Genomic DNA, 11,832 nt, shown 5'->3' with positions numbered 1-11,832 from the left:
TAAATGTGATACGAGTTGATTCATTTTGCATTACACGTTTAAAAGTTAACTAGTGATGTATTTGAAAATATTTCTAGGCCAAAAGTCAGTTTGGAAGCCTTGTGTATTTAAAATGTGCACTTTTTTTTTTTAACTTCTTCCTGACACATTATTGTCATTATCAAGGCAGGAGGGGACACCACAATTTAATATGTCATCTAGCTCACCTATGTAAGCGATATCTATTATTTTTACTAAACCGGGAGTGAAGGATGAGTAACAGAAATACACAAAATATAACTTACTTTGTATGTTTCAGTATAACGGGAAATATGTTCGTCATCACACAACGACTACGTGAGGGGAAAAACAACAACAAATATGAACTCTAAAATTAACTTTTATAACTAATGGGATATTATATCTGTTATTTTGGGTTGCACGTTTCACAAGTCTCTGCTTCCTGTTTATCTGCTTTGTATTGATAATAAAAAAAAAAAAAAAAAAAAAGAAAGAACAGAAAACATTGTTTGAAGGCAGGTAAACATAACCAACAGAGTAGACTTTGTCCCCTCCCATACAATTGCTGTACTAAAATATTTGTGGTCTTGGTATAGTGAGAATTAACTGTGTATAAGTGAGATATATTCAGTGGTGCGGAAATCACAAGTAGATTTTTCAGCTATATGTGTACTTTACGCAAATATTTATTTTTCTGACGACTTTTTCCATATACTACGTAGATTTGAAACCAGATATCTGTGCTTTTTACTTCTTACTTTGTGCAAACAGGCTCGTTACTTTTTTTTAAACCCCTGCGGATGACGTTACGATGTAAAAACAAATGCGACTATGGTATTTTTACTGTTGATCTTAAGTAAATGTCAAAGTCTGTATGTATATAAGCAAATGAGTTAAATCAGTCCTTTTATTTTTAACAGAGACTTTAAAAAAAACCTCTACCTGTATTTGTACTTCTACTACTATACTATATGAGTACGTTTTCCACCTCTGGATATATTCTATAAATATCAACTTTTTGATGAGAAAATGTGTTTGTGTTCGTCCACTTTGCTACATGTACTTGAGTAACTTTTGGGATAAATAATACTACTACAGAGTAGTTTTAATGCAGCATACATTTTACTTTTACTTGAGGATTTTTTTTAAGAAGAAGCATGACTTTTACTTTTACATTGAGATACATTTCGCCAGCTGCTTGTATTTTTATGTTTATATCATTATATAATACTCTTGTGGCTGAATTGGCCGAAATGTATGTTATTTTATAACTTGTTATTGTTTTAGTTACAGTAATATTGTTGGGCAATATATGAATTTGTGCATTCTTATTTTACGTTTTGTTCTGTTTGACTTTCATGCTGATTAAAAAAATAAATAATTAACAGAAGTTACTCAACTGTTCCTCAGTAGTTTTTTGTTTTGTTTTGTTTTGACGGAATAGTTAGTCGAGTAGTTATGTGGAGGACTATTGTTTCATATTACTTGAGTCATATAATGGTAAAGTAACAGTACTCTTATTTGAGTACAATTTTTGGCTTACTCTACCCAGCTCAGGTTAACACTTCATTGGCCCGCGTGGACTGTACGTGCCTGGAACCTAGGACGGTTACATAAGGCGCTATAAAAGGTTCAAATTTAGTTTACGACTGCATTTCCCAGAATGCGCTTCGGCGCATGCGCAGAGCGTTTTACTTGACAGTGGTAAACAGACGTCAGAAGGGAGTCTTCGCGTCGAGTCAAAACAAAACAAACGCAAACAAACTATTAAAGAGCCCCGAGGAGCGCATCTTCGGACCACCGGGACGACGACAGCCTCAAGCCGAGTCGTCGCCGCCACCACACGGCCACCTCGGGCGAGTTCTTATTGGCTTTCGGCGGACTTTTCGGCGCCTTGTAAACTCCGGAGTAGCAGGAGCTTAAGCGGCTAACGTGACCGGGGGGCGACCCGGGGCTTGTTTTCCCCAAAGTTGGGAGTCTCATCCCGGGGGCACTTGCTCGACTCCTCCACCGAAGGGGCTTTTTTTTTTCCGGTTACTTGTTGGAATCGAGGCGTCGACGTCGCGGGGGTAGAAGCCCGGCGGGGCGAGCTCCGGGGCCTCGGCGGAGTCGGAGGTGTTTTGTAACTGCCTCTCGTGGCATCGTGTGCGGCGCCACGAGTGGACAATCATGGCAGATGGCGACATGTGGCGGAGTGTGCACACCTAAAAACACCGCACCTTTCTGACTGGTTTCTTTTAGTCGCTTACGGTTAGTAAGTAAAACTCACCTCTTTCTTTTTGTCCTTTTTTTTTTGTAAGTAATCACCACCATTTTGTAGTCCCCCCCCCCCAACTAGTGGTTAAAGCGGTGTTGTGGTTGTACGTCGTAAGGCTCGGCCCAGACTGAGCTGTCAGTGTGTAGTCGTCGTAGCATTGGTGGTCTTTTGACGTCTTTTTAAAAGAAATTGGGTCGTTTTTTAATTTTTTATTATTTATTCATTTTTTTAGCCCACACATTATTATTATTTGTTTTACGTCTAATTTATTTTCCTCAAGCGGAAATTCAACTAGCAACACCTATCAACATCATCATCACTTTGTTTACAAACTCATCCATTTACTCTCAAACTCCCTACTACTAAAAGTAATTATTTGAAAGTACTTTTCATGTTTTAGTCCAAATTTATGTTGCTAGGCATCTTCTTTTTGTTAATAGTCTATTTATAAATAAAAAAGATTTCAGATTATTCCTCCACAAGGGGAATTCACAACTATTTCAAACAAAGGAGCTCCCGTTTCCTCCGCTATAAATCAGAAGCTTTATGACAGTTTGTATAAAAGGGATTATTTGGGTTCCCTAATCTCCAATCTGAGGATTAGCTGGAGATATTGGTGTGCCCAGATTATTAGTCTTTTTTTTTTGATAGGCCCCCAGTGTTTACAGTCAGTATATTGTTATTTTTTCCTTCCTGGGATAAAAACATTGGAGGTGGGTTTTAAGTAGTTCCGGTGTTTCTGGAGTAGAGCGGAACTAGCGAGGAGGTGGAGGAGAAGATCACAATGGAGGATTTGCTGGTGCCTCCCATTGACCCGGATTTTGAGCCGCAGAGCCGTCCCCGTTCGTGCACGTGGCCGCTGCCCCGGCCGGACATCTCGGCCGTGAAGCAGGAAGCCCCCGACGGCGCCGAGTCCGCCGCCGGGACCCCGTCAGCCGACGACGAGAAGCCGGAACCGCAGCAGCGGCAGCATGCGGCGGTGTCGACGTCCGAGCCGGAGAAGGCGGCGGGGCCGGGGACGACGGCCGACGCCAGCAGCCGTCGGCGGCGTGACGCCCCGCAAAGGTTCGTCCAGGCGCAACGCTTGGGGCAACCAGAGCTACGCCGACCTGATCAGTCAGGCCATCGAGAACTCGCCCGACAAGAGGCTGACGCTGGCGCAGATCTACGAGTGGATGGTGAAGACCGTGCCTTACTTCCGAGACAAAGGGGACAGCAACAGCTCGGCCGGGTGGAAGGTCAGTCCCGCTTTGGGCGTCGTCATCAATTGCGGCAGACAACAACAGTGCTGCTCAACCGCTGGGTTGGGGCCAGCTACTCTAAGTGCTTTTATATTGGCGAAAAATCGATGCTTTGACAACTAGAGAAAAGCCGAATAGATAAAACTTTAACTGCCGCATATTCGCAGTTCGGCATTTGCTTTTTTGGGGAACCTAGCCTCCATTATTGGCTGAAAAACTCAACTGATTTTGTGCTCAGGCCAAAGCAGTAACAGTGTTGCTTTGGCGCCCTCTAGTGCCATCTTGGTGCTGAAGGGCGTTGAGGAGCTTCATTTAGACAAAATTGGTCATTTGCCCCCATCTTGTGGCAGCTTTAGGCAATTATAATATAAATATATATATATAAAAATATATATATATATATATATAAATATATATATTGTTATATTTATATATATCTAAAAATTTATATATATTTTTATATATATATATATATATATATATATATATATATGTATGTATATATATATATATATATGTATGTATATATATATATATATATGTATGTATATATATATATATATATGTATGTATATATATATATATATATGTATGTATGTATATATATATATATATATATATATATATATATATATACATATATATATATATATTTTTTTTTATATATAAGTAAAGTTTAAATAGTGTAATTTTAGTGGGATTCTCAATTTCTTGCGTGTTTTCGCTATACGTGACAGGGCTCAATCCCTTTCCTTTGTGAATAGCTGGTGTTTACTGCACAATGGTACCTTAATTTGTTCCGTGATCACTCTCTTAACTCAAAGCACTCTTATCTCAAATCATCCCCCCATTGAAATGAATGAAATTTCTATTAATCTGTTCCAGCCCATCGCCCCCCCCAAAAAAAATCTAATTTGGTGTTTTTGTTTTTTAATAGGGAAAAATGGCACTGTAATATTGAACTCTACAAATTGGATTATTAATATTTTTTTGTAGTCTGTATTTCCCCGATTAACGGGGTTCACTGTACCAAATACGGCTGTGAGCTGGAGTTATTTCTGAAACCAAAAAATCCGGAGGAGGTGTAATTTACAGTATTAGACCAAGCTCGAAATCCCCAAGTAATTGTCGCCCCCCATAAAGGTTTATTATTGCCTACAAATGCCACACGATGGCGGCAAAGCACTACATGGAGCTTCTTCACTCATGTCAACATAGTTCCTTGGTACCAAGATGTCTCGAGATGGCGCCCAAAAGAATTTGTGTATCTGCAAGTAAAGAATAATAATTATTTGAGGAACACTGTGAAGAAGTCATTTGAAGAGTGGGCTCCTTCATAAATGTGTTTTTCCTCCTAGAACTCCATCCGGCACAATCTGTCCCTGCACAACAAGTTCTTGAGAGTTCACAATGAGTCGACGGGCAAGAGCTCCTGGTGGATGCTCAACCCTGAAGGGGGAAAAACGGGCAAAGCCCCTCGCCGCCGCGCCACCTCCATGGACAACAGCAGCAAGCTGCTGAAGAGCCGCATGCGCGCCAAGCAGACCAAGAAGCAGGCGGGCGCTGGGGCCGGTGGCGAGGGGGTGCTGCAGGGCGATGGCGCAGCGGGTGCCGGGGGGGCCGGCGCCGATAGCCCCAACTCGTCCCAGCAGTTCCCCAAGTGGGGCGTGAGCAGCAGCAGCCCCTCGTCCCGGGGAAGCCTGGACGACTCAGACATGTGGACCAGCTTCCGGCCGCGCACCAGCTCCAACGCCAGCACCCTGAGCGGGCGGCTGTCGCCCATCGCGCCGGGGCAGGAGGACGACGACAATCTCCCAGAGGACGGGCTGCTGGGGCGCTACGCCGCCAGCGCCCTGACGCCCACCCTCGCCGAGACCCTCATGGAGGAGCTGGACCTGATCGACGGGCTGACTCTGATGAGCGGCCAGCAAGGCGGAGCCAGTCCCAGCACGGCCCCGCCGGCGCCGCCCACCCCGCTGCCGTCCGCCGCAACCCTGCTTCCCCGCGGCTCCTCGTCCTTCTCCCCCTTTCATCAGCTGCAGGGGCCGCAGACCCCTGCCCAGGCGTCAGTGGGGCCTGCCGGCAAGGATGCCGCCGCTGCCTTCAGCAACTCCCTCTTCAACTCCTCTCATGGTGCCACCGCCCACTACGGTACCCACGTGCCCTCCAGCCTGGAGGTGCTGCTCACCTCAGACTCTCCTCCTCCCACAGACGTCCTCATGACGCAGGTTGACCCTCTGGTGCCCGCCCCTGCGGGCCTCATGGGCTTGGGCTCCCCGGTGGTGGGCGTGAGGCCCAAACCCACTCAGCTGCTGCTCGGTAAGAGCCTGGAAGCCAACGCGGTGGGCCCTCGCACCCTCCAAGGTCCCTTGCAGCACCACCTGCACCATCAGCAGCAGCACTCCCCTCTGGGTCTGGGCATGATTCTCTCCGGTATGTCCCAGGACCCGCTGCAGATGCCCGGCCTCAAGGCGCAGCACGCCGCCCCTCATCACCCCGTCCCCACGGCCTGCCCTACCGCCATGCAAGGCGTGGGCCTGTTCGGGGCGCCGCCCAGCTTCCAGGCGGCGCCTGACCGGCTACCCACTGACCTGGACGTGGACATGTTCACCGAGAACCTGGACTGCGACGTGGACTACATCATCAACAGCGACCTCATGGATGGAGACAGCATCGACTTCAACTTTGACCCCATCTTGCCCGCGGGGCAAGGCTACGCCGGGCCGGCCACCACGCAGGGGTCCGCCCACAACTGGGTGCCCAGCTAAAGAGTTTGCCAGGTAGTTTTACTGCTGTTTTCTTGCTGCCCTTAGTCTCCTCTTGGATAATAGTCGTTTCAGCGCTCTTTCTTTCTCCCCTTAACCTCCTGTTGGATCAAATTTGTTTCCTTATTGGGAAGTTAACTCCAGTATTTACCCTCGTGTGTCAACTTTTGTTTGTGTATTTTTTTGTGCACCATTTTCTTGCTGTCCATAGTCTCCTTTCGGATCAAATTTCTCTCCTTACAGAGAAATTAACACTGGTATTTACCGTTGTTCTTCTCCTTTATTGTTGTTTGCTAGCTCAGGTTTCTTACTGCCCTTAGTCTTAATGAGCTAATCTCAACGATTTTCACTGTCCCGTCACAAATGTTGCTTAACATGCTTCACATGTTTTTGAACAGGAGAGGAGACCCCGCTTCTCAGACGCGGTCCCCCAAAAACTCTGGCCGCGGCACAACTCGGACTGGCCTCTCGTCACGTGCCAAGACAACGACCGACTATGCAAACACTTTTTAACCCCTCTTCCTCTTCCTCCATTTAAAAAAACAAAAACAAACAAAAAATATTTCTTTTGAAAACATGGCAGGAGGGCCACTTTCTTCATCAAGACTTTCTCAACTTTCCCTGAGAGTTGGCAAGATGTTGCGCACAAACATCTTTCATGTGGATGCGGTACACTTCGGTACCCTGTTGTTGGCCTCTGGATGGAGACCGCGTGTGCATGTGTGTGTGTGTGTGTGTGTTGAAGAAATGGCCAGTTTCCCCTGCAGGAGGAGCCTGCAGGTCGGTACGAAACGATGACGCCGACGATCGTTTCTTACTCGAGACGATGCATGACTTTTTTTATTTTTTTTGGCTGATTTAACACTAATTGTTATGTGGGCAATTGAGTTTTTGTTTAGATTTATTTTTTTTCACCTCCATGCGGTGTGTAGTTAAGCAGGGTACACACATATTGATAATCAGAACACCTTTCTGCAGTTTTTCATTCCCCTTCCGATCAAAGTCTGCAAAGCCCCGATTAATGCATCTCCAAAAAGATTGTCCTGTGGCATGCGGTGTGTTAACAGGGATGTACCCACCCCGATTTAAATCGGAAAGCAACTTGGGCTGAAAGTCGTACATGTTAAACCTGTTCAATATTTACGATCACAAATACTTGTGTGTGTGTGTGTGGTCAACACCAAGTTGGGCTGAGCCACAGAGTCTGATTGTGACGTGAAACGGAACTATAGCTAATTAAGCGGGGAACTCGAATACCATTTAATTGGACCAGATTTCTGCATTTTACCTTTTACGATCAAAGTCAGCTAAGGTCTAATTATCAGATATCTCTAAAAGATTATCCTGAGTGATTGTGGTGTGGTGTGGTGTGGTGTGTTAAGAGTAATTGCCCCCCCCCCGATTGAATTAGAAAAACGGCCGGGGCTGAATATCTTACATGTTAAATGTGTTTAATATTTACAATTGCAAATCCTTGTGTGTGTGGTCAGCACCAAGTTGGGCCGAGCCAAAGACTGCGTGATTGTGAGGTGAAACAGAATGATAGCCAGGGAAGCAGGGTGATAATCGTTACAAATTTAAGCATTTTTCATTCCGGTCAAAGTTGGTTAAGGCCCAATGGGCTCTCAAAGATGATCTTGTGCTGTTTAATATTTACAATGGCAAATCCTTTTGGGTGTGGGCAACACCAAGATGGGCTAAGCCACGGATTTCCCAATTGTGAAATGAAATGGAATGATGGACAATTCAGCGAGGTATGCACATACTGATAATCGCACCAAATTGAATCTTTTTTCACTTTTTACTATCAAAGTTGGCAGTGGCACATTTATTTGATCACTTGAGTGATTATCCGGTGGTGTGTGTTGGCAGTGGACCCCCCCCACCCCACTCGTATATAATCGGAAAATGGTTGGCGTCGACAATCGTAAATATTAAATCTGTTTAATATTTACGATCACAAATCCTTGGGCCAAGCCACGTACACTGCGATTGTAATCTGAAACTAAATGAAAGCTACTTAAGTGGGGTACTCTCAAACTGACAATAAGACCAAAGTTAAGTGTTTTTCACCCCTTAAAGTCAGCAAAGGTCAGATTATCCTAAATGATTATCCTGTGGTGAGTGCTGTGTGAAGAATGATTTTGCCTTCCCAATCTAATCGGAAAGCGGTCAGGGCCAGTAAAGTCAATGTTCGACCTGTTCAATATTTATGAGCGCAAATCCCCATGTGTGGTCGACACTGAGATCGGGCGAGCCACGGACTCCGTGATTGTGACGTGAAACGGAATGACTAGCCAATATATCGGGGTGATAATGGTGCCAAATCTGAGCAGTTTTCATTCCGATCAAAGTTGGCAAAGGCCCGATTGTTGGGTGTCTCTGAAAGCTTAGCATGCGGTGTGGGGTGTTTTGAGGGAGTTTTCCTGACAATCGTAAATATTAAACGTGTCCAGCTGTCGATAGTTGATTACACCCATACTGATAAAATGGGACACATTTCTGCATGTTTCCCTTGCCGCTTCGATTTCTTCTTTGACACGTGTGAGTGGCCTGTGGCACTGCGCTGCCTCTCTCAGTTCAGTCTTGGTACTCAACAGACGTCTGGTTTTCATGGAGGAGACTGGCGATTGTCGCAAGAATACTTTCCATGACATGGGCTCTCGCATTTAAAGAAATATATATATATATATATATATATATATATTTTTTTTTAATTTGTATGTGTGTACCCCGCTTTAGACGTCATTAGTTGTAGGTGCATTTGTTTAAAAAACTTGGTGCAGTTGCCAACACGTGATCCCTTGGCTTCTTATCAAATGTGGCTACCTTATTTTTGTATTTTCCCTCATGTGCATTTTCCTAGCACTTAATTATGACCAGGACCGTACAAGCGTACGTACTTTTACCGTACTTTTTTTTTTGGTTAGAAACATTTCATCAACGTGATGCACACGTTGCACATAAACGACACACTATGCAGATTTATCAAGAGAATTTAAAAGCATCTTGAAGGAAAATTTAAAACAACAAAACATGAAGGGTTTTGCCATTTCGTCATCGTGTACCCTCACTAACTTGAAAAAGAATATATTTGGTTCTAGCTTTAATATACAATCTAGATGGAGAATAATAGAGATGCTACTTATATTACTAATAATGACAATGTTTTGTTTTTTTCTACATTGGAGATGCATTTTTCAGATTTGTAATTGCGATTTTTCTACACATTTTTGTAAATGTTGACATGCATGTAGATTTGTTTTTTCTTTTTACATAACCAAAGGAACACTAATAATACTTGCATGGCATTTAGGGGCACACTCGGCCCGACAAGGTATTTCAGTGTACATAAGCTTTTTTTTTTTTGGGGGGGGGGGGGTGTATTTTTCTAGCTTTTCCACATTACTCATCTCAACACAAAAAGTAAAAAAAAAAATAAAATATATGACTCATACAACCATTACCTCTCAGGTCGCTTGGAAGAAGGAAACAAGCTCAATCATGTGACAACAGGCAACAACAACAAAAACTATTTATTTTTTTATTTTCTCTGCCACGACTGGAAACTGTTGCTCTCGAGAACTCGCAGTCTTTAAAAAGTCTCCTGCTATGCATTCATGCCGGGTGTAGTCTTTTTTGTTTTGTTTGTTTTTTCCCCCTCTCCAATGCTGATATGAAACACTAGCATGATGTTGCTATTAGTGTGTACACAAATTGTTCTCATTTTTTATTTTTTATTTGCTAGCCCTGTACAGTATGTTCACCTGTCATTTCACACTTTAAAAACAAGTTAATTTTTACTTGGGGGGGGGACAAAAAAAAAACAAAGCACTATTTGCTTTGGAGTGGTGCTGGAAGTCATTTTGGATACACATCAGGGCCTTGTTGTTGTTGTTGTTTTGTTTTGGTAAAAGTTACCCGGAAGTAATCAATAATCCTTTTACTTGCTTTGAACTGTCTTTTTTTTTTTTTTTTAAATCGCTCCATATTTAGTCCCCAACATGCTCACTTATTGAACTCGATGAAATATAATGTCCCAATCATTTGATGAATTTGGTGTGTAATGTTAACGAGAAGGAAGTGGGTGTGCGTTTGGGACAAATTGCAGTGGAAAGCTGTTTGACATTTATTCCATATCCTACTAGTGCACTCATGTACTAGTATGCTCTGTGCCCTCACTAGTAAGGCAATTAAGTGTACTAGTAGAACAACGGTCTGACTAAAGTTAAGTTTTTTTTCCCCCACTGGTGCCACTTCTACTAGTACACAAACCTTATTAGTAAACTACTGTGCTACACAACCAGCATTACAAGCCTCAACTAGTAGACATGTCACGCACTAGTAGCACGATGTTACAGATTTAAGCTGTTTGATCTTTCTTGTACTAGTACGCACGTTGTCTTCACTTGTAAGACAATTATGTGCACTGGTAGAACAACTTTTTGTGCACTAGTAGGACAACTGCATGTTACTAGTGAGCCAAAACTGCACTAGTTGACAACCATGCTACAAGTACTACCAGGTAACATCTAACGGTTCACAAGTAATACAATACTATTGAATTCTAATAGTTAATGTCTAGTGGTTCACCAGTAGAACTAGAAGCATGTATACGGTTTTGCTTCACTAGTAGCTTGTAGTTGTCCTCCTCGGATTTCAAGTTGTCTTACTAGTGTGCAGAAATGTAATTCAGTAGTGGGGGGGGGAAAACATTGTTCTACTAGTATGCTGAACTGTCTTACTAGTACACCCAGATGTGAACTAGTTTGACCTTAGTAGAGACATAGTTGTTCTATTAGTGAGGACAAAGAGCGTACTAGTACATGGCCCTTAAGATGGAGATCAAGAAGACGGAATAAATGCTCACAAGGCTTTCCATAAATGTTTTTGTGTATTTTAGTTTTCGCTTGCACTTCTTGAAAAGGCGCGCGCGTTTGTGCTCGCTCCCCTTCCATTTGATCATTGTTGTCTCCTTGAGCTAGTAGTCCCCCTCCTGTTTATGATGACCTCTAAAGGTTGCCCCAACATACAGTATTTTAGAATATTAGCTTAACGGAATGAGTGCATTAAGCAATTTTGAGTTCTTGATGATTTTGTTGTTTTGGATTGATTGATCTCGATAAATAGTCCCCCGTCTTCCTCGTCTCTTTTTCTCACGGAACGCTCGATTGTCCGCATCTGCTCAAAAACAGCAATTTAACGAGTCAATAAACTGCTTTAACCCACTTTGGATTCTTGCCTCAAATCAATCAAGTACACAATATATATCTTGACATTTCAGTTTTGTTTTGTTAGCATCAAATCAAGTACACAATATATATCTTGACATTTCAGTTTTGTTTTGTTTTTTTAGCATCAAAATCAAGTTTCGTCAATGTTCATATAAATTAAGAGTAACAATTATCTCAGTTAATTTAAATCAGAGTAAATCAAAATCTATATATTTTGGCAATTTTAAAATTTAGTGAAAATATATTTTTTCAATAGTAAAATACATTGAGATGTTTTTTACGTTGTTGATAACATTCATCTTAAAAATAGGATTTTTGGGGGATGTGGAGGGGGG

The 11,832-nt window shown here is 42.8% G+C and overlaps 1 protein-coding gene across 1 annotated transcript; it reads left to right on the top strand.

Annotated features, from left to right (window-relative positions):
- The first annotated feature begins 1,699 nt into the window (after window positions 1-1,699).
- foxo4 (forkhead box O4) lies at window positions 1,700-11,491 on the top strand. The gene is given in 4 exon segments (XM_061686115.1): window positions 1,700-3,290; window positions 3,292-3,495; window positions 4,857-6,278; window positions 6,662-11,491. Coding segments are annotated over 3 exon segments (1,863 nt in total). The 5' UTR covers window positions 1,700-3,041; the 3' UTR covers window positions 6,267-6,278; window positions 6,662-11,491.
- The last annotated feature ends 341 nt before the right edge of the window (window positions 11,492-11,832 follow it).

The sequence above is a fragment of the Phycodurus eques genome, chromosome 9 (genome assembly GCF_024500275.1).
Source record: "Phycodurus eques isolate BA_2022a chromosome 9, UOR_Pequ_1.1, whole genome shotgun sequence".
In the NCBI taxonomy this organism is placed as follows: Eukaryota; Metazoa; Chordata; class Actinopteri; order Syngnathiformes; family Syngnathidae; genus Phycodurus; species Phycodurus eques.
Note: the sequence above shows the minus strand (reverse complement) of the source record. Positions and strands in the feature narration are given on the sequence as shown.